This window comes from Dreissena polymorpha, chromosome 1, assembly GCF_020536995.1.
Source record: "Dreissena polymorpha isolate Duluth1 chromosome 1, UMN_Dpol_1.0, whole genome shotgun sequence".
NCBI lineage: Eukaryota > Metazoa > Mollusca > Bivalvia > Myida > Dreissenidae > Dreissena > Dreissena polymorpha.
The window spans coordinates 146,917,604-146,944,417 of NC_068355.1; the positions used below are offsets into that span (position 1 = coordinate 146,917,604).

General features: G+C 35.2%; 1 protein-coding gene and 1 long non-coding RNA gene across 3 annotated transcripts; both read right to left on the minus strand.

Moving 5' to 3' along the window:
• Nucleotides 1–439: 439 nt before the first annotated feature.
• LOC127854723 (MFS-type transporter SLC18B1-like) lies at nucleotides 440–9,414 on the minus strand. The gene is made up of 4 exons (XM_052389785.1): nucleotides 9,338–9,414; nucleotides 3,890–3,983; nucleotides 3,351–3,502; nucleotides 440–3,113 (listed from the first exon to the last, which is right to left on the minus strand). The coding sequence occupies exons 2-4, from the start codon at nucleotides 3,936–3,938 to the stop codon at nucleotides 2,931–2,933; spliced, it is 384 nt and encodes a 127-aa protein (XP_052245745.1). The 5' UTR covers nucleotides 3,939–3,983; nucleotides 9,338–9,414; the 3' UTR covers nucleotides 440–2,930.
• A 9,206-nt stretch (nucleotides 9,415–18,620) lies between these two features.
• On the minus strand, nucleotides 18,621–24,542 carry LOC127854794 (uncharacterized). Of its 2 annotated transcripts, none has more exons than XR_008037108.1 (4): nucleotides 24,458–24,542; nucleotides 20,647–20,797; nucleotides 20,376–20,447; nucleotides 18,621–19,632 (listed from the first exon to the last, which is right to left on the minus strand). It is a non-coding gene; the product is annotated as an uncharacterized LOC127854794 (long non-coding RNA). The 2 variants fall into 2 exon arrangements; XR_008037107.1 differs by having other exon boundaries at nucleotides 24,437–24,529.
• Nucleotides 24,543–26,814: the final 2,272 nt, after the last annotated feature.

Here is a 26,814-nt window from a genome sequence, read left to right on the forward strand (position 1 = left end):
ATATAACAAAAATAAAGGCAAATACATTTTAAAAACCATTATCTGTTCATATCCGCACTTTTCAGTCATCTCCGCCGATATGAGTCATATAGTCGTACCCTATGTTGAGGCATAAACGACAACTCTGCTGGAGAATGTTACTAATGCTAATCAGCGAGATATGCCGATTAGAAAATCGACACTATCTCAATCGGACTGGCTCGGTCTTTTACATAGCTCGCCATTGTGAAGAATTTTTCCATAGTATGATAACTTAGACGATGCTGAAGCAGCATCGTCAAAAACGAGCATTTAGGATCTACAAACATCTATTTTACCAGACCACATCTGGAGTTGAAATTTCGGCAATTGCCATAAGGAACACTGATTTTTAATTGTTTAACTTTATTTTACGAAATATTGTACGAACTTTTCGTTGATTTTGAGCGTTATAGAGGCTTTAAATAAAATGTGAGTAATTTAATTTCACTGTTTTATCAGAAACGGTTGAATGTGATCAAATTTACAAATGCTAACTGGTTTATAATACAACAAGAGATGTGTTTGTCGGAAACACAATGCCCCCTATTTCGCCGCTTTGAAGCCATCTATTCAACCTTTGACCTTGAAGGATGGCCTTGACCTTTCACCACTCAAAAATGTGCAGCTCCATGAGATACGCATGCATTTTTAAATATCTAGTTGCTACCTTCAATATTGCAAAATTTGACCTTTGACCTTGAGCTTGAAGGATGACCTTGACCTTTCACCACTCAAAATGTGCAGCTCCATGAGATACACATGCATGCCAAATATCAAGTTGCTATCGTCAATATTTAAAAAGTTATGGCCAATGTTAAAGTTTGTGGACGGACGGAATATTTGACATTTGACCTTGAAGTATGACCTTGATTTTCACCTTCCACCACTCAAAATGTTCAGCTCCAGGAGATACACATGCATGACCATTATCAAGTCGCTATCTTCAATATTTAAAAAGTTATGGCCAAATGTTAAAGTTTTCGGACGGACGGAATATTTGACATTTGACCTTGAAGAATGACCTTGACCTTCACATTTTACCACTCAAAATGTTCAGCTCCAAGAGATACACATGCATGCCAAATATCAAGTTGCTATCATCAATAGTGAACAAGTTATGGCCAATGTTAAAGTTTTCGGACGGACGGACAGACGCCATATATTAGACATTTGACCTTGAAGGATGACATTGACCTTCACCTTTCACCACTCAAAATGTTCAGCTCCAGGAGATACACGTGCATGCCAAATATCAAGTTGCTATCATCAATAGTGAAAAAGTTATGGCCAATGTTAAAGTTTTCGGACGGACGGACTGACGCCATATATTAGACAGTTGACCTTGAAGGATGACCTTCACCTTCACCTTTCACCACTCAAAATGTGCAGCTCCATGAGATGCACATGCATGCCAAATATCAAGTTGCTATGTTAAATATTGAAAATTGAAATATTAAAAGTTATGACCATAAAAGTGTTCGGACGGACGGACAGACTGACATACTGACTGACTGACGGACAGTTCAACTGCTATAGGCCACCCTACCGGGGGCATAAAAATCTATAAACAAATACGGGCATAATGTATCAACACAATAATTCACTAAACAACACAGCCACTAAACTTAATCACTGAACACTGAAACTGGACAACACAACACTGAGCAATGACAAATCACAACGCTCTTACACGGTGCTATAATGGAAACGCAACAAATGGTTCAAAATAATACTCTTTTTTATCATTTGAAGATTTAAGAATTTTATACTAAACTGGCTTGCAAAATGCTGTTAACATTGCTGTTCTAAAGTTTTCAGAAGCTGATATTCTAGTGTGAAGGTAACTGAAGAATTTCAATCAATATTTACAGGAAAAGCACACATAAATACAAGCTAGAAAATTTAAAAATGTCTTTCTACAACAGAATATATGTACAATACCAATAAAATCATGCTGAATACAGTTTTAAAAGCACAACTCACTCCGAAGAATGTCTAAACTTTTAATGACAAATATTTCCGGGTCGCGAAATTATGTGACAACTCACGAGGTCAAGTTCAAACATCAATAAAATAACGATATAGATGTAACAATCAAATGAAAAGCAGTTTTAAACATAAATTTGAATTGAAACTTACTATTTATACCACGATTACAGCGATCTGAGATACCGAATTGGCTTTCGTTTGGTTTGTTTACAATCTGTCACCGGAAAGTAACTTTTTACGTATCAATGCGCATTAAATTGGCTCAAAACGTCAACAATAAATAGTGCAAGAAACAAACTAAGAAAGAACGATAATTTTAACAACTAATATTTTAATATTTTTTTTACACTTTTTATGACACTGTCATGTTATATAGCGATGTTCTGTATTTACAAGGCGGGTTATTGAGATCTGCGAATAACTACTTTTATTGCGCATGAATTAAGTGGTAAATCGGAGTTTTGGGAATTTGGTTTTTGGCAGCCAGCCAATTTGGATAGGCTCAGAAATTGGTATCATTGCTATGGCCATGGGACTACGCCCCAGGCCAAAAGCGATAACTGACTAAATTGCGATTATGGAGATTGTAAATTCCTAAGGCTTGTGCACGAACAAAACAGAATGAATTTAAGACAAATAACAAGAGTATCAGATATGCTATTAGAGTTCGCATGCAGCAGGTTATTGTTGGCGATCTATACCAACAAGTATTGCTTTCTACCGCGTTCCCCCATACCTCTGATTCAACTTATGCACATATTATGTATTGGAATAAGTATGTCCATTTAGTACTCGTAACCAAAAACAATTTTCTTAACAAGCCCTCTTAACAATCAAACAAATAGACATTCCAAACAGACCAACCACATCCGCAGTACTTTGACAAAAAACTCATAAAGTTTGCTCATTACATGTCGTATTTATCTGCCCTGAAGTAGGGTACTATGTTTGGTTGTCAGCTGCGTACAGTAATTAACACAGACCGTATAAGTCTTATCTTTATTGCTCACAACTTTATCAGACAGCCATCCCCAAAGCGGCGAAGACGCGGCGTACGTTGTCGCCATGACGAGAAAAATCACGCCGATCATTTCCGGTGGCAGCTTGAATTGTATGGTGATAACAGGATAAATATAAGTATCATCATCATCATCATGAACACAACTAAAAATATTTGATGCAGTGTTAATCATATCATTATCAATATCACCTTTATTATCATGATATGATCATAACCATAAGCTTAATGCACAATATATAGTTGAGTGTTTGCAGGCGTGCGTTCGTGTGTATGTGTGCGTGAGTAAGAGAGCGCGTCAAAAAAGTCTGGCCTTACTTACTTTTCTGAGGAAGGGCTCAAGGATTGGGTCAAGTATTGACCACACGGCGATGCTGCAAACCACTGTGAGGCAGATCAGGAGAGCCCTCGTCTGACACATGAGATCCCTCGTAAGGCTCTTCTTGTTCGCCTCTTTCAAAAGCGTCTGACAATCTGAAAGAATAGTGATTGATAGACATGTGGATCTACCAATAAAATCGTGTTTTGTTAAATCGTTCGTTCCTTCGTATGTCTGTTTGGCCACACGTTCGTTAGACTTTTTTGACATTCCAGAATTTCTTCTGGAACTGGACATGTTAAACAGCGTATCTGTCTTCTTTAATCGCCAAATTCACTTTTTGCATAAGATTAAAGGTTCCATTACTGTTATTTTGTGTTATACCTTAATATAAGTTTTATTATTTTGATTTCGTTTTAAATATTCATGAAATTTTAATGAAAAATTAGGATCTCTTACTTTGGGCTTTAAGGAACTTGTAACATTAATATAAATCTAGTTTCTGTCTTTTCTAAAAAAAATTAAAATTGCCGTAACCTTACCTGACGTCGAGGAGGGTACTGCATACGCCACCAGTGGGATGCACGGCATTCCTAGGCCGCCGACAGAGACGAACGGAAGTGTGAACCCGCCTAGCTGAAAACAGAAGTACGAAAAAAGTCCTATAATAATGAACACAAATGTTCAAATTTACAGACTGACTATGATGTTAAGCCAAATTTCTAATATAAAAAGATTTTACCGATTGGCTGTAACGATTTCTGGGATGGCCCTTTAGTATTTGCCGTAGACTTCAATTGGCGATGAAAACTTTATCATATCAATGCAGTTAGTAAACCAACTAAAATCTTCCTGGACCTTTTTAACCGATCTAGAACTTATTTCGAATGTTTTGTGGGTAACTGACATCTATTGTATTTGATTCATCGACAGTGGGAGACAGGCTGTATCAATTATTTCATTGCCGATTACACACAAGTTATGTTAAGTTGAAGAGTTTTGAACTCGCGAACCTCTCTGATCGACGTTTTACCATCTAAAGTTCAATCAACACGTTAAGTTCGTAAAGGAAATATGTGCAAATGGCACACGCCAGAAATGTCGCTAACGATATGCAACCCAGTTGGATATTCAAGAATCGGCAAAATATTATTTACTTTTGTCTTTTTCTACTCATTTCACGGGTTCTTTAGTTGGACACTTTCCAAAAGCCATGCGTGCATATTTTAATCCTATATAAAGCCAACAATTCCTTATTCACTTTCGGAAACGCGATCTGATGTGTAAAGTTCGACCTGCTTGGAAAAGTTTCCGATAAATTTGGCTGAATTTCGGTAGTGTAAGTAAATCCAGTTCTATAATTGTTTGAAGGTATTTTTTAATTAAAATATCTTTTGCATTAAAAAATGCAAAGGAGGCATTATCATGGTTATTATTATTCAGGATTTATTGAAATATGGCTATTTGAATTCGACGATGCAGGGATTTGTCCCTTATTTAGCACTTTATTTACACATTTCTTTAAAGGTATGCCAGTGAAAAAGTTTTTGCGACGAAAATGATATCAACCAATGTAACCCGAGTAACATATCCGCCATGGTTTCTTACAAAAAAATTCGTATTGGTGGAGAAATTCGACTTTACATTCAACATGTTGATGAAAAAAATATATAACCCGATGCAGTGCCAAAGATGTGTAGATATGTCAGGAGTGCAGTTCATTTATAAACTTAAATGCTCACTATAACAGCTGATTTATGCCCACTCTGATGCATTTTATATCATTTTAATTAAACTTTCAGGTTTCATAATTATATCCGCTCTGAAGCTTAGTTGTTTGCCAGCTAATTTGTATCTTTTTTTTGTTTGAAAATCATTGTAAATGTAAAGCAATTGATTTATACAGGTAAAGATCATACGTCAGTTAGGCAATCTAAACCTTAATATTAATATTTTCTGCCTATAGTTCTAATTATGGGTAGAATTTCATAAATCTGAACTAAATTTGGATCAATGATACATGACTATTACAGCTGATTTATGCCCACTCTGATGCATTTTAGATCATTTTAATTAAACTTTCAGGTTTCATAATTATATCCGCTCTGAAGCTTAGTTGTTTGCCAGCTAATTTGTATCTTTTTTTTTGTTTGAAAATCATTGTAAATGTAAAGCAATTGATTTATACAGGTAAAGATCATACGTCAGTTAGGCAATCTAAACCTTAATATTAATATTTTCGGCCTATAGTTCTAATTATGGGTAGAATTTCATAAATCTGAACTAAATTTGGATCAATGATACATGACTTAAAGATGACAGCTTTGCAAACATCTCCAACAATACACGTGTGTCAATGTCTTTATTTTCGTTCTTTTTGGTAATGATATATGCAAAATGTAAACATAAATTTAAAAAACCCAATCCAAGCCTCCTTCTTATGTGCATGTTCATAGATAACAAGCAATTCTCATCTGTTGAAGCCGCATGCATTGACGGAATATATTCAGCCAGATTTCAGCAAATCATAACATGAATAACTTTGGCGTACTTTCCTTTTGAGCGTAAAACGCATATTGAGAGAAATCGTCAAGATTAACTAACGGCTCGCGCACACATGTCGTGAATCTCTCTCACTCTGCTTCTCTTCTCTGTGTCTGTCTCTGTCAGTGTCTATCTGTCTGTCCGTACATACCAGAGCTACAGTAGGGGGTTGACACAATATAAGATTCATTCCGTAAAAAAACGCTCTTACGGGGTTAAAATATACTTGTGGGGTTAAAAAAAGATCAAAGAAACATCAAAGGAATAACCCCATCATGTACCTCTCGTTAGAACGTCCGTCCGCCCTCTCTCTCCTTCCCTCCCTCTCTCTCTCTCTCTCTCTCTCTCTCTCTTCAAATGTTTTATGCTCGAATCAATATTAACTTATTAAGTAATGTTATTATAAAACATAATAATCTTAAGGGTAAATATCTATATGCTTATTGATATTATCGAACAATTATAAGCTTGTTTCATGGCTTTTATCTGCCCTAAAATATTTAAAAAAAACTTTCGCCTGTTCATTCTGTGCACTGTACAGAAACAGGGAGAGTCTATAGAGTCTATACCGTTTTACGTCGGATGCATTTTGTTTGATACACTAAAATCATGTATGTTTAAAACACTTAGTCGATAATAGCCTAACAATAGAGGTATTTTAAGATGAATTGACAACAAAATAAAATATTTTGATAGAATCTCAGTTCTTTGAATGCACGTAAGTTTAAATTCGTACCTTCGCACTTTAGGTTTCAAATGCCTACACACTTACGCTAAACTTGTTTATTTCAGACATGGAGGAAGACAAATTATTTCAGTCAGAATTACTCATGAGGATGACAATGACACAAGTTTACTGGATGGGTCTTTCTTGGAAGTTTCAAAGGAAGAAGAGGTGCTCGCAAACATGTTTAAATGTAGGGTGTGTGGAAAAACGTATAAGTACGTACTATAAGTATAGTAAAACGGCACATGAATGTCCATGACACCAGTGCATCTGGAACCCAGTACAACTGTGGTTCATGTAAATTATTTTTTATGAGGAAACGCAGCTATTATAACACAAAACTGATAAGCATGCATCTCGTCTATGTGTACAATGTGGAAAAAAGTTTTCTTCCAAATATTCACTTGAGAGGCACTAGCCTATACATGATATTGGTAGTCCTTCAAAAAGCGTCAAGTACTCGCTTCCAAGGTGTGAGAAAACATTTGTATGAAAGGATAGCAGAGATGATCACACCAATACACATGGTAATTTGTTACCAAATGAGTGCAGGAACTGTTGTGAGCGGTTCAATAACTGTAACACTGTGAAGGCTCATACGAACGTATGTCTCGGTTAGAAGGAATATCGCTGTAGCACTATCAAGTTCCAGCTGCTTGTAACGCATTGTGTCGTTTTTGTGACGAATGCTAATGTGTTTGACAGTTTCTTCCAATAATATAAACTTCTTGGGACAGTAAAAGCAAGTAAAGGCAAACATGTTGACCTGAAACAAAAATAATGAGATAAGGGTAATGATTTAACAGTGTATACGGCAAAAATAGGACAGAGCAAATGCAATATTAAATTTTTAATCTGAGTCTCTAGCAAAATCAAAATTAAGCGAGAATTTGTTTACTGGAAATCTTTTCCTACTGTTTAATCAAGATAAAATGCCTGTTTTAAATAGATGGCAAATATCTCATGTAAATGTTTGAAAAATAAAAAGTTTTTTGGTCAAGAAAGTAGACAAGTTGTGCACAGTGAGTAATTTCTATGGCAACGGAAAATCGTGTCATGTAATTCAAATGCTGCCAACCAGTAAACTCAAATGCATGTTTGCAACCGTTTGATGCATTTTTTTTATTAAATATGTCAACAGAGACATGGAAAAATAATGTTGTATGACGTAAACACCAGTAAATAATATGTGAACAGACTATTTATTTAAAACCATTGGACATAATTACGATAGCTGATAATAAATATTGCTCTCTTGTTGGTCAGCTAATGTTCGAGTAAACAAGTAATTTTTCGTGACAAATGTTTCAAATTGATAATGTATTCATGTAATAACTGATAAAACTATGATTTCAAAATATGTCAGCCGGCTGAAGTCCAAACATCTTGAAAATGTATACATATTCAGCTTTCATGTGTAGGAATTTGGCAAGGATACAACCATATCTATTAATTTATTTTTATTATATATTTATATTTAATCATGTTTATTCCAAAAATGGTCAGCGTGTTCCTTTAATTAATAAACGTAGCGCTGGAGTCTCTAATTAATGTCAGAATATATAAACTTTGATAAGGTGTATTATCTATGACAGTCAATGGGGATTGAACAATTGAGGGAGTCCAGTGCAAGTGTTGCGGACATTATGTGTATGTTTTCTACGTAAGAGTATCATTTACTCCACAATTATTTCAAACAGTAACCAAACAGTAAGTATGAAAAGTCTCAGTGCAAGGAACAAGCATGCAAAGCGCATAAATCAGCTGTAATAGTGAGCTTTTAAGTTTATAATTGAACTGCAATCCTGTCATATCTTGACATCTTTGGCACTGCACCGGGTCATATCATTTTTTCATTAACATGTTGAATTTAAAGTCTAATTTCTCCACCAATACGAATTTTGTTAAGAATCCCTGGCGGATATGTTACTCGGGGGACATTGGTTGATATCATTTTCGTTGCAAAAACTTTTTCACCGGCATACCTTTAAAGAAATTTGCAAATAAAGTGCTAAATAAGGGACAAATCCCTGCATTGTCGACTTCAAATAGCCATATTTCAATAAATCCTGAATAATAATTACCAGGATTTTTCTAACATACATGATAATGCCTCCTTTGCATATACCAAAAGATATTTTAACTTAAAAATGCCTTTAAACAATTATAGAACTAGATTTACTTGCCCTACCGAAATTTAGCCAAAGTTATCGGTAACTTTTCCAAGCAGGTCGAACTGTTAACATCAGATCGAGTTTCCGGGGGTGTTATTGGAAAACACTTTGTTTAACATACGATTTTCAATTTTTTAGAATGACCTTGTATTTTGAATGTTCGACATTTATCGTTGAAAATATTGTTTACAAAGTGGGACTTTCTGCTAGCTTTGTAATTAAATTGATAACACCAAACAAATACGCTTTGTTTATCCGTTCTAATTTTCAAATTAAAAATATTATAAAAGTACAATTTTCGCAATTTAGAAAATTTTAAAATGTGAATTTTACAATTTTGTCCATGTAACGTTCCTCAACATTGCCAGAAAAGGCCGATATTGAATATAATTGACGCACCTGTTTATAAGTCACATATTGATAGCATTAATATAAATGTAAATGACAATGTAAATAATGTTAATACTGAAAATTTAGCAGAATGACATTTTTGCTATCGAAACGGCAATGATGGGCGCACCACCATGTATAGTTAAGCCGCCTACCCCGTATAGAACGCCGCCTATAGATGGTCCCGACAACAGTCCTATCCCTGATAAGATCTCACACCAGCCCTGAAATAAACAAGTTATAACTGGATATACTGGTATGTGAATGAGAAATTTATGAATACCATTTAGATACCATCATCGTGATAAACGCCTCATCATCATCATAATCTCATCATCATCGTTAACATCATCATTGTCATAATCATCATCATGATCATAAATTTTTTCCGGCTTTCTTTATTTACATTTGGAATCAATGCTTGGGAGATAAAGTATTTCGTTCACTTGACATTGTTAACTGTTTACCGACATTCATCGACAACAAAAGGATAAAAAGTGAAATGTAAACCAACAGACCAACTGACCAATTATTGCTTTGTGTTTTATTGTTGAATAATAGCCGATATTTTCGTAACCCAAGCGATGTTGAACGTGTTAAGATACTTTTTCGTAAATTGGACAATGAACACTGAGCTCCAATCTATCTGAATAGTACAATTATTAATAAAAGCCAGGTGATCGGTTGTAAAGAGAATATAACAATTTAGTTCTGTTAAATACTCATGTACGTAGGAACATGGTTGAGACGTTGTCAGGGAACGAATGGAAAATCAGCGTATACGAAGCCTTGGATGCGCACGCAACACCGACGGACTTGAACACTTGGAGACAAAACGCCAACGCTACGAAGGCTCCGTTACCGTTGTCAGTGGGGACATAGGTCAAGGCCCTAATGTGCAAAGAGACCATGTGTACCGACAGAACTGGGTGGTGTTGAATTCAAGATACTTTTTAAATAATACACTATTTTGAATTGCATAAGAATTGGACTGATATCAAAACATAAGCGCATATCAGTCAGATTTTTATTACAGTTAAAAAGAGCCTATTAATGTCACGTTGACCATGTTTTCAAATACTTTTTCCTTCTTCAAACTACACACGTATTGGTAAACCAATCATAAACTGTTTAAACAAATGGATTCTGCAAATAATATAATACATATCTGTGATGTATGAGTGTTAGTATACTATACAAACTTATTCGAACTAGTCTATGCCTATTCTTAATAACATGAACTTTTAGGACTACAGCTATATACATAGATATGCACGATGAGTGTGTCTATGAATTAAAACATATACAATCTAAACAGAATAATTTAATTAGAAAAACTATTAAGATGGTTATACATCTATAATGTACATGGACAATTAGTGTGTTTAAGACTTTAATGAATAAATAACGTTCATACAAAAAGTAGATAAACATTTGGCAAACACGTTATCATTTTACCGACCCAAAAAGGACGGTACATTCACTGAATAGGAACATTCCGACGAGGAACATGAACTTCACACCAGTGTGGGGGACCTGAATGATGACATAAGAAACGTGTTTCAAGCTAATATCATACTTATTTACCTTCTAATCAATCAAAGGGACTTGTTAAGACTTCAGAAAAAAAACAATATTCCGAAAATAGTTCCAAAGGCCTAAGGTCGCGCACCTGAAATCCGATGGAAATGCACTAAGTTTGAGCAGCTTTTGTGGTGCTTCTGTAACCATTTACGAAATCAGCCTATTTGTTATAAAACGTACGTTCTGATAAACATGATTATTCGGCAAACACTATTACTTCCAGAGTTTTAATATGATTGCATAATAGCCATATAAGTAGAACTGTTATGCCTTATGGATTGTGTGTTTTATGTTAGCAAATAACCAGGACAGGGCCAAGTTAGACCTAAGGGACATGTAGAGACCACCATGCAATTAACATAATCAGTACGAAACCTCTGGGCCTTGAGGTTTCAATGGACGAGATTTTTAAAATGTACACTATAAACATATAATAGACAAAAGTAACTCCCAGTGAACGGCAAAGTTTTTACCCAAAGGGGCGCGATTTTAACGATATTGTGGAAAACCAGTTGTCCTATACACAATCTGTGGGTCTTGAAACTTCAGAGGATAAGATGTTTTTGAAGGATTTACTCCATACATATAAGGGAAACAATTAAAAGGTTACTAGAGGTAAAACTTTTTCTGACCGGTTAGGCATGTTTTGTACAAACTTCGTTGAGGACCACCATGTAACATGACAAATACCAAATCATTGGTCATTGCGGTTTCAGATTGTTCGCTATGTACATATCCGGGTTCTAGCATCCTCGAGGATGGTGACTTTGAGACCTAGAGTATTAATTCAACAAAGATTGTTAAGGACAGTTTAACAATGTTTTATCTTAAATGTTTCATCTTTGAACATTTTCGTTCGAAAACAGAAGATTCTTACAGTTATTTTACTATATACGTATGTGACCCCTGGGCGTTGTCATTTTCAGCCCCAGTGACATGATGTGACTTAACTGAGCAGAGGACTAATAGAAGATGTAACACACTAAATATTGACATGCTTACCCTTGTGATTTTGATATAGTTGAAGATGTTTGAAGTTTAATTTTTCTCTTTTATTTTTATAGCTCTGATGACCTATATATATATATATATATATATATATATATATATATATATATATATATATATATATATATATATATATATATGCACTTGAACAATTTAAACAACTGTGCAAGAGTGTCATCTAAGGATCATTTCTGTGAAGTTTCATTAAGAAGAAAAGTTATGTATCCTCGTGCTTCACACACTGATTGACAACGGTTCTCATGTTAGCAAACACTATCTTTACAGATTTCTTGATCATTAAAGTTTCAGTGTGCAGCATAAAAATTATTCCAAAATGTAAAAGTCAGAGAAACAAAACACACATATTTTTTACATTCTAGACGGCAACATAAAATTGATCCTGGTAAACCTCTGTGCATTTTCACAATATGAGGAGCATGAGCAGGCAATTCTTACACACACAAACCACCTCCATAGGACGATAGGTATACATACAGAGTTCTGATCATAGCTAGTAGATCATCTAAATTAGGAAGGGTGTCATTTACAGTGCAAGCAATGACTGGAGTAAGGCACACCTGTGCTTGGTAAACTAGTCAAGTGGGTTTCCTGAACTTAAGTGCTGAAAAATATTAAGATGGGTGGAGCCCTTGTTACGGCATTGCCAGGGTGTCTTGAAATGAACATAGTTACACATTGTTTATCATTATTAGACAAATGTCAAAATAAGAGAAAATTGTATCGGCAAGCATTGATATTGTATAAGTACTATCTGTGGCAAGAATTTAATATGTTTACAGTAAATAGAGATGTATAATTCAAATATTTTACATTTTAATCTTAATTAGCAACACATATATATGATATAGGAGTTACATAGGTGTAGTGTGTTAAAAAATATAACATGTATGTAAGTGTGTAGAAGAAGAATTTAGGTTGTACAGCGATTTATAACAAATGTATCACATGTAAACAATTTTGACAATTTCTGCATATACGTTCAACATAAAAAATATCAACTATGTATATCCCTACATAATACTTATTTTATATGAAAGCCTGTCCATGAAATATATTGTATACCAAACATTCATATCAAACCTCATACTGATTTAACCATGTGTTTGTATGGGGATCATACAGCTATGTTTTAATGCAACCGTGATAAAATGTTTCAACAACACAGAACTTCCAGTATATCAAAACATTTTCACAAAGAAATACGCAGTATTTATTGTTACGATTATGTAACCACCAGCCTTAAGAAGTCCCCTGGGGGCGGTGAATCCGATGGAGGCTCACGATGCACTTAAGTATGCCATAGCGGTCTTCAATACGTATGCGCCGTACCTATAATTGCGCTTTCACCACACCCTATGTGTTCCTAGAACGCATGAACTTGGTATTAACAATCTTTCACTATAACCATATAAGGAAAACTGCCCCGCCTCCTGGCCAGCCTGGTCAACAAAATGGACCCATATTCGTACTCGGCAATAATATAAGTAGAAAAACACATGCTTTGACCAAGTTTCATGGTGATTGGGTTTAAATGTGACATCAACTATGTTAACAAGGTTTTACTTAAGCTATATAAGTAAAACTGATCCGCCTCCTGATGGCCATGTTTTCAAACGAACCGGAACCATTATCAAACTCAGCTTGGATATTATTAGAACACATGTTCTGACAAAGTTTTATGACGATTGGTCTATACATGTGTATTAACATTTTAAATTTTACCTAGTGACCCAGTATTTGACCTCACGTGACCCTGTTTCGAACTTGGCCAAGAAAAGATTGAGACACGTGTTTTAACCAAATTGCATGAATATTGGGCAATAACATGGCCTTTTAAGTGTTAACAATGTTAATTATATGGCAACGCAAATCGCTGAAAAAAGGCGATCATTTATGCTAAATTTGTGCTGAGGTGAGCTAAAAAATAAAGCATGTTTATTATTCAAATAAGCAGACAAGCATACAATCTTATGAGAAACATGTTAAAGTTATCGGCTCATTAACCGATAATCACCAATCGAAATCGTGAGAATTGTTATGTGTTTGAAACTTTTTTCATCGATAGTTTGGCAAATAGTCGTATAGCTAATCTAGCATTTAAAATACGCAGTTTATAGTATTTACCACAGTGGTTAATCGTTAGCCTTCGCTCCTTAAGTTTAGCGCTTCAAGTCACAATAAGGTTGATTTTTTTTCAACTGTTTATCTTGCTTTCGTAATAAATTAAGACATTTTTTGTATTTACTTATATGCATATTATAATTATTAACTATTAATAATAATTGTATAATTTTGAAAGTAAAAAAAAACTGTGAACGAATCCGTTAAAGAACATAAATGAATTACAGGCATTCCACTACTTATTACAAAAACACATGCAGCCACAAACGATAGCATCGTTTATTTATATATGGAATAATATTTATAAAATATTGGAATCGATAAAATATTCGCACTATCGTTACGTATCAATAAAAAAGCAACCAGTATTTGCCTATAGTGTTTGGCTTTTACATAAGTCGCCCTCGTGTTTAATAGGTACGAAATCAAACTCGACATCTTACGATTTTCTACGGAATCCGGATAGGGCCATAGATAATCTCGCCCTTCTTTCATCAAGGGCGAAACTAGACACACGAAGCGATATTTTTCGCGACAGTCGCGGCGACGCACGATATTTTGCGCGACAGTCGCGGCGACGCACGATATATTTAACACGATATATCGCCCTTGTGTAGGTAGCCCAAAAGGCGATATATCGTGTTAAATATATCATGCCTTGCCGCGACTGTCGCGCAAACTATCGTGCGTCGCCGCGACTGGCGCGAAAAATATTGTGCGTGGCCGCGACTGTCGCGAAAAATATCGTGCGTCGCCGCGACTGCCGCGAAAAATATCACGTATCGCTTTGTGTGTCGTGTCTCGCGTTCAAAGGGCGACACTAGATACACGAAGAGATTCGCGATATTTGCGCTACAGTCGCGGCCACGCACGATATTTTATTATTCAAATATCGCCCATATTATCCGAATCTCGTGTATCGCGGTCTAATTTCAGACCGCGACAATAGACACACGAAGCGATTCTCGATGTTTTGCGCGACATCCCCCTTTTTAGCCAAAATAATTATTTTTCATGACTCTATATTTTCAGACATACATGTTTACGTCCATAATTAATTACTCTATTTTTTCGGACAGTATATTTTACAGCGCTATTTTACTAGATTTCTGCCCTGTTTTCGCTTATCTGGGACCCTTCGATCATACAACCGGATAAAAGTCATAAAACCTAGCACCGAAAGCCGTGAGGGCAATGGACCATAACAATTGCATTATTGGGTAGATTACCATGTATACCGGTAAAAGACAATCGTTTCACTCAACAGCATTTGAAATGATATCGTATTCAGGAAGCAGTATGGTTGTTGGTTATATACCATTTAATACCAATATAATTTTCAGGTAAGAAATTGCACATAAGTGAAGTTGTATTTTATTTAAAGCAGAGAAAAGGGGGTGCAACACAATACAATTAGTGCACATCTATTAATTGGTTTTATTTCAATATATCAATATAATAGTTGACAAACAAACATAACATATATGTCTCTTAATTTTCGGACACTCGTACTTTTTGAATAGTTTTAGTATCTTAATTTTCGGACATGAACATTATTTTTTGTAAGTGTCCGAAAACTAAGAGTATTTACGGTACTTCTAAAATATACAATGCCTTATGTGACATTATGAAAAATAGATAACACGCGTTTATGGAACGAAGTTTGTGTTACCCAAAGTAAGGACATAACTAGCATAACTACAGAGACTTGAAAAAATGAGTCCCGGAAGCGAGTTTTTAACGATAGACATTCTCCCATTAGAATTGGGAGGCGGAAAACGACAACGGGCGAGGCATGGTATGGTATTGCGCAAGGGGGGGGGGGGGGGTTAGAGGGTTAGGGTTAGGGTTAGTGTTAGGGGTCGGGTTAGGGTTTGGGTTAGCCTAAACCCAACCCTAACCCTAACCCGACCCCTAACCCTAACCCTTACCCTAACCCTTTTTGGGGGTTATCACCCCTGACCATGCCTCGCCCGCCTCCCATTAGAATTCCGCCACCGTGATGTTTTATAAATGATTGAGTCACAGTTTTAATAATTGTTTATGTTTACATAATTGACCAGAAATGCGTAGGCAAGTGATTACTCTCGGTATATATAAGAAAACCGGAGGTTAACAATAGTTTTGCTCCTGATAGTGTCTCTTAAGTTTCTTTTTTCCTCTGATTGTCAAAGTGACGACCTGGTATTCAATAAATGACTTTGTACTCACTATACAGATATATAATCAAAAATACATCTAAGATGGTATATTTACCGATCGCCCAATGAAGGGCGACACAAAGAACCGCACGAATGGCGACGTGCCGAAAATCCATCCCGACAGTGTATCACTTACCCTTTACGTAATGCCTACAAAAACATTACATCGGGTATATTAGTTTTCCTGTATTAAACAAAAAGAAAGAAAGAAAGAAAGAAATTTACCGATCGCCCAATGAAGGGCGACACAAGGAACCGCACGAATGGCGACGTGCCGAAAATCCATCCCGTCAGTGTATCACTTACCCCTTTACGTAATGCCTACAAAAAACATTACATCGGGTATATTCGTTTTAGTGTATTTAATAGAAAGAAAGAAAGAAAGAAAGAAAGAAAGAAAGAAAGAAAGAAAGAAAGAAAGAAAGAAAGAAAGAAAGAAAGAAAGAAAGAAAGAAAGAAAGAAAAAAGAAAAGACAGACAGACAGACAGACACAGAAATACAGACACACAGCCAGACAGACAGACAATAGACAGGCAGGCAGGAAGACAGAAAGATAGAAAGAAAGAAAGACAGACAGACAGAAAGACAGACAGACACACCTACAAATAGACAGACAAACAGACAGGCAGGCAGCCAGGCAGGCAGACTGACAGACAGACAAACAGACAGACTAACTTACTGACAGACAGATAGTCAGAAAGATAGAAATGTGTTGTATTTTTACGAGAAGCCTTCAGCCATCTGGATTACTTCCTACGCCTAATATATTTACCGACGTGCTTTTTTACCGTACCTAGTGCAGTCCGCACAGGCTAATCAGGAGTACCATTTTCCGCTTTCATTAAAGTTTTCGTTTAAAAGAAGTTTCTTTCAGTCAAGGTGTAAAGTGTAGTCCCAGATTAGACTATGCGGCTTATAAACGTTAATCTGAATTAATACTTTAAGCACATGCATTAAGCCTGGTTTTCCAAGAACGAGACTCATTTGCACAAGAAGGGATTTCATAATTCGTATATTGATGTCGACGGTTGGTACAATATTTAACAAAATATTGTTTAAATCATTCCACAACGTTCTACGATGGCCATCGATCATAAATGTCAGTTCTTATATGTTTTAAATGTCGCGTCTGACATGCAATTATGCAATCGTCCAGTTTAATATTAAGTTAACATATAAAAGACAACTAAATCTCTAAACAGATACTTGCATGGTAACCTTGAATATTAGGTTCCTAATCCCCTTTCCACTTCATTAACAGGTCTGAAGCAACATGTATTTAATAACACAACACGACTAACACACAAAATACAATATGACATTAACATTTTATAAAGTGAGAACAAACCGATGGAAATGTAAAAAAACACACTTAAAGTTTTAACAAAACATACGTTCATGATTGTTTAAATATGTAGTTAATAATACGAACCTCTTCCGGAAAAACGGTGCCATGGTAAAAAAAGCTGAGAAACATAAGGAGGTCCACAAGAGACGTAATAAAGATGACGATTTTCTGCGTTCTTGAGAGCGTCCATATCGTCGGACCCTTAGATGACGTCGACGAAAAGTCGTCACCTTGGCCATAATATGGTCGCTATTAAAACCTATAATTCAAGCAAGAGAGGGATTTCCATTTGCCAACGAATTGCTGGAAGGCATTTCCTGATGCCCCAATTGTGCGACTTTCGTTGGCTTGTTATTTCAAAAATTAATTAACGTTTTGCTAGGATCCCCTCACAAACAATTTTCCAAAATATGGTCACACTTTCATCTATTTCAATGATATACATTCACTGATTCAGCATGAAATATGCTTAACACCATAATACAACAGAGCTAAGAAGAACAGTTGTAAACGATCGCTCAAGATCTAATCGGGTCAGAATTTTAAACGTACAGTGCACAGAAAAAGTTGTAAAATTATGTAACCATGCAGCGGAGTATAACATAAGACTTCTCGCTAAGCCTAAATTGCCCATGTTGTAAGTACAGGGTAACATAAGCAATGATAACGGGACCAGTATGTTTGTGTGTTTGTATTTCGAAGTTGATGAGGTCCTTAAGCGCCTGAGGCTGCATTATGTGTGGACCCGTTGTGGCGTAAAATCTGCAGGACTGGTAAAATATGCAAGTGCGCATGCGCAAAACGATAATAACTTCCGGCATAAAAAGAGCAAATTGCAGATGAAAATATATAAATACATGTATGCAAAAAGACAATATTGATGATTTTCAATAGGATATTACGGAATACCGTTAAGGCCATCGTGGTTACACATTAAAATCAAGAGGGCGAGAATGCGAGAACGCGAGAGTACGATGACGAGAATGCGATAATACGATGACGACAGTGCGACAATACGATGGCGATAATGCGAGAACGCGATGGCGAGAAATGCGAGACCGCGATAGTATCCACTCAACTTTCTTTGTGTGTGTGTGTGTGTCTATACTTACGTTTTGAGGAGCAAATAACACATTAAGATAATAAATCAACTATTAAGTAATCAGTTTTAGTAAAATCGAATCAGATTAAACAAAACAAACAATTTGATACCAAGATGTAAAATAGTTGAAACACAAAATGCAACACAAACAGCAAAAAACAACAACATTGTTTACAAATATTAAGTGCGCGCCCTCATGACGTCATTATTAAGAGGGACTACTTTTTGTATGACGTCACTTATCACGGTTCAGTAGTTCGCCATTGTTTACCTTGTGTATGACTTTTCTCGTCAATGAATGGCTAAAAATCAACACAATGCAATAATAAAATATATTATTTTCATTTAATTGGAAATAAATTGTTCAGAAATAAATATTTAAAATATATTAAATGTTTCTTTTTTATTTCATGTATTTTATTAAATAAGTCAGCAGCAAATCAAGTTGTCTGCTTAAGTCTTAAATGTCAATTGTTCTTCAAATAATGAAAAAATAAATAATACACAATCAAGAATTTAAATAAAACTGTAGCAAAACATATTTCATCAAATAAAATACATTTTGACAACAATGTTAAACCAAGAAACAGGTGATTTTGATGTGGTATGGGATGGTTTGTTTTCAAATGTTGTGGAATTAAGTTTGGAAGCATTTGAGCAAAAATATGGAATAAATGCACTTCAATTTGATGAGGATTTAACTGAGACTAATGACCCTGAGTCAAATTGTGATGATCAAAATAACACAAATGTTACAGTTCAAAATGAAGCCAAACATCTCAATCAGTCAATTCCAAATCAATTTAAAAACATAGAGCTTTATGTTGTCCGACAGTACATCACCAAACAAGAAAACAAAAACACAGCAAAAAAAAAACATTAAATGACACAAAAAAGTTCCAGAGGTTTCTACTGACAAAGGTGGGACCAGGGAAATGCATCAGTTGGATGTCGATGTCCTTGACGAGCATGTTGCAACGTTAATTCTATCCCTGCAACGCGAAGATGGCACAGAGTTTGAGCCGACAAGTATCCGGGCCATCATCAGTAGCCTGGACCGGAAGCTGAAAAGACACAAATACCCTTTTTAGCATTATGAATGTGAAAGGGCCACCATTTTCTCTGACAAGAGAAACCTACAATGCTAAAAAGAAAAGCATGAAAAGCAGTTAAAAATAACTTTCTTTTTAAAGATGGAAATGCATAATTTTGTTAAATATTTATGGATTTGTATAAAATGTGTAAAAACATATTATACATATATTTAAATCTAAATTAAAATGAAATATAAGAAAACATGTGTCGAAAAATGCGAAATAAGCCAGATATTTAATTCTGAAGTCGAAAATGTCTGTACAGTCGAATTCGCCAGTACGTATGTCATGCATGTACGATGTAAATCTACATTTAGTTTTACGAATCATTTTAATTTCCTGCAATGATATTTGTTCACACCAAACAAGAACACTAACTGCAATCATATTAAAAAGATGAATGCTTTGGTTATTGTAGGAAATTATGTACGAAATATCATCCGTTTCAATCGGCTCGGGGGGGCTTATTTGTCTTTGCTGCATTTAATGAAATTTGTCTTCAATGCATAATTGTTCTTTGCCTATTTTGTGTTATTGCAACATATTTTTATAAATACATTATAATTTAACACACATCAAAATCGTGCATAGCCACTTTAAATGAAAGCAAATATAGGTAGTAATCATTACTCAACACTGTACTGCATTATTTAATGAAAACTATGACAGTTTGTGATTTATTGACAAAACGATAATATTTTTTGTATACTTACTGCAGTATTTCTTTAAGCCAACAGTGATTTTCACAGTTTACAAGCAAGTGTGTTGCCTTCTTGGAAAAGTACCTAGGACCAAACAAATCTGGAATTTTGTGCGTAAATTCAGTTAATTGGGATTTTCGCGTGAATCTAGAAATAAGGACGAATAAAGAAATAATTTTTAGAATTATAATGCTATAAATAATAATGGGTTTTTCTTTTTTCAAACCCCATTTGCTTTTCTTTAGGGAAAGGGCAACCGGCCATGTGAGGCAGACGTACTTACCGACCATGAAATAGATATAATGTGGCAGGGTGTCCTAGGTCCTTACAGTCCAAAAGTTCTTGTCCACACCATGTGGCCTAAACAACTTCTTGCATTTTGGTTTGCGTGGCACGAAGGAACAATACAGCCTAAGGTTTAATCAATTTGACACCTGAAATAACAGAATTTAAATAAAAAAAACAAATTTAAAACTTCGCTGTTTTGCAGAAAATAAGTTATGGTAAGTTTCACACACAAAAAATCTGGAAAAAAAACAGCAACAAATTAAGTAAATTTGTCAACTTGAGGAAATTTCAACCTCCGCTTCACCTCGGTTGACAGTATTTTCCCAAAAGTTCACAAATTTACTGTCACTCTGGTCAAACATGTAATATTTATTTTATTATACTGAAAAAGCTATTCAAAACATAACAATTTATATGAAGTAGAACTATCAGCTATTTTAATATGAAAATTCATTAATTTGGTCGTTGCTAATAACTGAAATTTAGCAAAACCGCATACTGCGCGAATAGGACAGTATAATTTTGTACCATTCCGCACGTGATTGTTAAGGTAGCGGGCGACAGTTTTTTTGGGAAATAATATTTTCACGAGTGGCGCACAAGTGACCACAATTAAGTGAAAAAATATTTTATATGATCACGAGTGAATTAAAATCGTAATCAACGAATCCAACACATTTTCTTTTTATTTTATGCTTTTTTCACAGTTTATATACATTGTTAACGAACGAGCTTAAGGCCTCGACTTTTATATTTCTTGGTTTACAAAACCGCCGACCCTAATTTTTGGAAAATGGGAAAAAAAATAAAATCGGAAAATCGTCTTTTTTTTAATATTTTATTCCGACCGCACTGCAAAACGAGCGAAACGAGAAAAAAACGATCCGGTTTGAGTACGGTTGCGAATAAAATCGGGTAAGTACAATCAACGATTGGTTCACCTATATTGCAGAGATCGGGATATTTTTCAATGTGACACATTATGTACCAGTCCTTTTATGGGCACTTCTCAAAATTTATTTCGGGTAAAAATTACAGACAATAAGAAAATCAGCGTCAGTAAAATGTCGACCCCATCAAAATTTATTTCCGAGTACTGTGACGCAACTATAGTTGTTTAACATGGTTAATTATATTAAACAAACCCGATATTATAGTAGATAAAAAAGTATTTGATATTAGTATAAATAATCCAATAAAAACAATGCCATTATTACGATATATGTTTTAAGGAATTTTGTAAACACGTCCGCCATAGTTTATAGGAACTGTACAGAAAGTTTGGAAATCGGAACAAATCGGTATATTCTCGGAAATCATTGATAAATGTATTTGTCTTTTCAATGCGTAGGGCCGAGTAATTTCGGCAATCGGAACTCAACGTGCGTAAAACACTAGCTCAATTAACCGTTAAACTCCGCCTCCGTTCTCTGCAAAAGATTCGAAGGCGGAGCTATGCACGTGCTTTTATTAAATTGGAGGTTTGCAATTGAGAAACAAACCACGATTGGTTCGGCATGTTGATTGCTAGACAAAGGAAGCCATTTTTTTCGGCGCGAAATTTGTCGCTTTATTGCTTCCGACAGAAAGCGGGCTTTCCTTTGATGACGTCAAACTGTCAATTCACACAGACTGCACATTTTCGGAAGACTTTAACTGACTCCTTGTTTACAATTCCAGTAAAAAAAACACTTGCTAACATTAAACTTGGATTAAATTATCAAAATAAAGCAAAAGCGAAGTTGACAAATATGATTAAATTAATTCGCGTCAGTTCAAATAAGACGTTTTGCGTTGTAAATCAACGAGTTTTCAATGACAACAACAACTTTGACAAACATTACCGCGACGACGCATGGATCGATCTACCTGGATTTTTTTTTCATGTACGATCTCATAGTCGAGTAAGAGCAAACACATACCGGGTAATTTGTGTATGAGTAGTTTATCTTATATAAGATTTATGCAACGGGCATCGCATTGTTGCGTAATGGTGCGCATCGAATTATGGAAACGAAACGCAGTTTTTCGTTTTATAATGGGAGAAGAACGCATGTCATGTAATGGAGTGTTTAAAATTGCCTGATGTTACAAAAGGTGCTTTTAGGACTCATTTCATTTGAAGATATAGATGTGTTTCATTGCATAATTTGATTTTTTGTCTCTGTGTTAAGATTATAAAAGATATGTTGTCTTTGTTCTGATGTTATTAGTATTAACTTTTTTTTCCAATGATGTTTTTTTTTTTTTTTTTTTTTCGACCGCCCGATGGACCATTTTCAAAATAATTTTTGTAAACCAATAAAAAAAAAAGTCGTGGCCTAACTAAAGAATTTGCTGGGATAATGACATCATTTCGTCAAAGAATGACATCATTTCACAGTAAACAGTGAACATTATCAATAATTTTCACTGTTAATTTTTATTGTTTGAAACAGTGAAATTATTAGTTTTAATTCACTGATATTTCTCTATAAACCACCGAAAGCATAAAATAATAAGTAATAAATTACTGTAATATTTACAAATTAAAATATTTTTTCCAAACAGATTGGGGGATATTAAACTGAAGATATCTTCTGATGGGACCGAGTACTTGGAGCTCAATGAACGTCAAACCAAGACTAGAACTGGAGAAAACTTGATCGATGTTAGAAGAGTCACCCCGAAAATGTTTGCCACCAATGAAAATGACCCCAGAAACCCAGTTTCTTTGTACAAAATTTATGCACAGAAACGCACAGCCAATTTTTGCGATGTGAACGACCCATTCTGTCTCGCTCCAAATACAATAATGAAGCAGGAGTCTGAGTCTGATCACAAAGAAAGCGTGCAATGGTTCATTCGTCAAAAAATTGGGATGAATAATTGAGCACAATGCTCAGGATAATAGAACTGAAGCCGGGCTTCCAGTTGAAAAACGCCTGACCAATCATTCCACTCGCAAGCACCTGGTCCAAAAACTTAGAGAACACAACATTCCAGCCACTGAAATTATGTCTGTCACTGGACACAAGAACGTACAGTCAATTTTAAATTACTCAAATGTAAGTCATGAGCAACAGAAAAAATGTTCCAACATACTTGCCTCCCATGGTCAAAATGCAGAACCAATTCAAGATAGAAACACTCTGTCACCAGCACGGCCACATTTTCGTCAACGCAGCCCCCTAGCCAGCCGGAACTACACCAGACTGAAGCGGAAATTCTACCCGAAACACACGTGCAAGTTCCCCACCCACAGGCACAGTAAAGCTTTTAGCAGTCACTGTCCAGCTCATTTAAATCCAAGTTCTTCGGGGCAACGTTCCACATCCAGAATTTTCATGCTACACAATAACTAATCCAGTATTGAAATAACACCTTTAACACCCGTAAACCCAACAAAAAGCATCGATTGCTCTACACACCAAGTCGACTCACGTGCTCGGCCTAATGTGTAGAAAAAATCTAAATGAACTGACTGTTTACATCGCTATAAATATATAGAGAACTAGGTCGGTGTCGAATAAAGCAAAGCTTATTTTGCGAGGCTTAGAAAATCTGAACCACGAGCCTTGGCAAGTGGTTCAGATTTTCGTGCCGAGCAAAATAAACTTTGCTTTATTCGGCGCCGACCTAGTATTTGATTTATCCCATCAATTTTCTTAGTCGTAATTATTTCTTTAAAAATAGAATAGGAAAATCGAACTACACGGAAAATCCCAAAGTTAGTTTAAGCAAATATTGTTTCATTTTTTTAATCGTGCCGAGCCTAATACATTACAAAAAGATCAGTAACTAACCTGTTATTCTGTTAATCATACCTCTACGTCCCCGATTTTTAAGAAAAATGGGGGAAAAAACACTAAACAACTGTAGCTTTAGCGTGAAAGAACATGCATTGTGTCGTATGACGTGTTAATAATGACGTCACGGGTACGCGCACTTAATATGTGTAAATAAGTTGGTTTTTATTTTTGAGTTGCATTATGTGTTAAAAATAGATTACATCTTGGTATCAAATTGTTTGTTTTGTTGAATCTGATTCGATTTTACTAAATATGATTACTTATAGTTGATTCCGAGTAATATTCTCCGCCGCGAGTGACAGCTATATTTCCATACTGCCGTAATAGAGGAAATTTATTCCACAGTGGTTTATTTCGACAATGCACGACTGATGAGGGATAAATATAGAATACTAGGTCGGTGCCGAATAAAGCGAAGTTTATTTTGCGAGGCTTAGAAAATCTGAACCACGAGACTTGGCGATATATATATTGAAGAAGATTAACAATTGAAACATTAAGAAAATGGAATATTGACAGGCAAAAATTTTTGCCGAAAATTCCAATTTCAACATTTAAAAACGTATTTTGTGTAACCCAAAAAAGGCAAGAAACAGTTCTTTTGGCCTGTGCATGCATGTTTGTGAACAATAATATCGATATTATCAGACATCTATTTTTGTAGAACAAGATGAATACCGGATAGTTGGAAATTGAGCTCATAAGATTGTTCACTTGCATATATTACGGCTAGGAATGCTCAATTTCACAAGAAAATCTTTTTTCCTTAATCAAAGTTTGCAAGAAAAGTTTGCTTTTGTATTTTAGTGCCCGTTTATGAACAATTTCAATACCAGTAAGCTGTATGTGTTCAACAATTTAAAATTAAGATCAGAAGTAAATCTACTTGCATATTTTAAAGTATATCATATTTACTACTGGCGATGCAAACGCCAGGAGCGGGCATAAGGCCGATTTTATTGTCAGTAATCGAAACCTTGGTGATGTTGATTTTTAGAATAGACACTCAACTCCAACGGTCAGCCTGTGACCGAGGCTCAAACAGATTCCGTGACTATCCATTAGATTTTTGTAAATCTACTGATATCAGAATAGTAAATGGTAGACTTTTTAAAGATAAAGGCATCTGAAAATTAACTTGCTATACAAATAATGGGAAACGTACAATCGACGACCTAATAACATCATACAAGCATTTTAAAGATATAACCGACTTTAATGCCCACGATTTTAACTAATTTCCAACCATGCCCCACTGACATTTGCTCTGAACGCGAACAATTTTATTAATTATGGTGAAAATAATCCGCGCATACATTTCGCGTGGAACTCGGAATTTAAAGACCAGTTTTTTTACAAGATTATAGCTGGTAGGATTCAAGATTTAGAGCACAGTATGCAATTAGGCGTTAACTCAAGCTGCGACCCAGACCTATTGGTATCGATATTCACTAATTTCTTAATACACGCGGTGAACCGTATTTTAAACGAGTAAGAAATAACCAATCATTGTTTCTCTTCAGAAGACAAAATAAAACAACGCTGGTTTAATGATGAATGCAAAAAAAAGCGGGCGGAATATTTACAAAGAGTCTATGAATATAATTTACATAAAAATGAAAATTCGAGGGCTACAATATTTGGTCCGATGAAAGATAATATAAGTATTGTTGTAGATTAACAAAATCAAGGTATAAACGTGCAAAGGCAAGCCAATGAATGACTTAAGTCGTAAAGCGCCACGCGAATTTTGGAAATTATTTCAGCAGAAATCACCATCTACGAACTTGGAAAATGTCTCGATGCAGGAATTTTACGAATACTTTAGCACTTTATCTTCTGACACTGATTTTAATGCAAACATTAATGAATATGACGAATTCTTACAAGAATTCGATCGTATTGAAAACCAGACCAGCATCCGGAACTTGATAAACCTTTTTCATTAGAAGAAATTAAAAAAGGACCAAGCGTTTTTAATTATAACAAAGCGGCCTCACAAGAAATATTATTTACGAATATTTCAAAAAAATAATCGATTTTATAGCCAGACCTTTTCAAATAGTATTGAATTACATTTTAGATACTTAACTATTCCCAAAGATTGTGTCGTCCGGAGTGATTATACCAATTCATACACGCGGAGATGCTTCCGACTCTAACAATTACAGGGGCATCACGCTGATAAGCTGCTTGCTAAACTTTTACCGGAATAATAAATGAACGTTTAAAATCTTGGGCAGAATAATATTATATCATAACCGATGCATAATTTGGTTTTAAACCGAATTGTAGAACAGTCGACGCAATTTTTATCCTCAATGCTTTAATCGAGAAACAGCTACAGAATAAAACAAACTCTTCTGTTGCTA

Coding starts and splice junctions, on each gene's coding strand:
- LOC127854723 (XM_052389785.1), bottom strand. CDS start 3,938: ATGCCGTGCATCCCACTGGTGGCGTATGCAGTACCCTCCTCGACGTCA. Junction 3,503..3,889: donor AGTACCCTCCTCGACGTCAG/GTAAGGTTACGG, acceptor CTATTCTTTCAG/ATTGTCAGACGCTTTTGAAA. Junction 3,114..3,350: donor TTGAGCCCTTCCTCAGAAAA/GTAAGTAAGGCC, acceptor ATACAATTCAAG/CTGCCACCGGAAATGATCGG.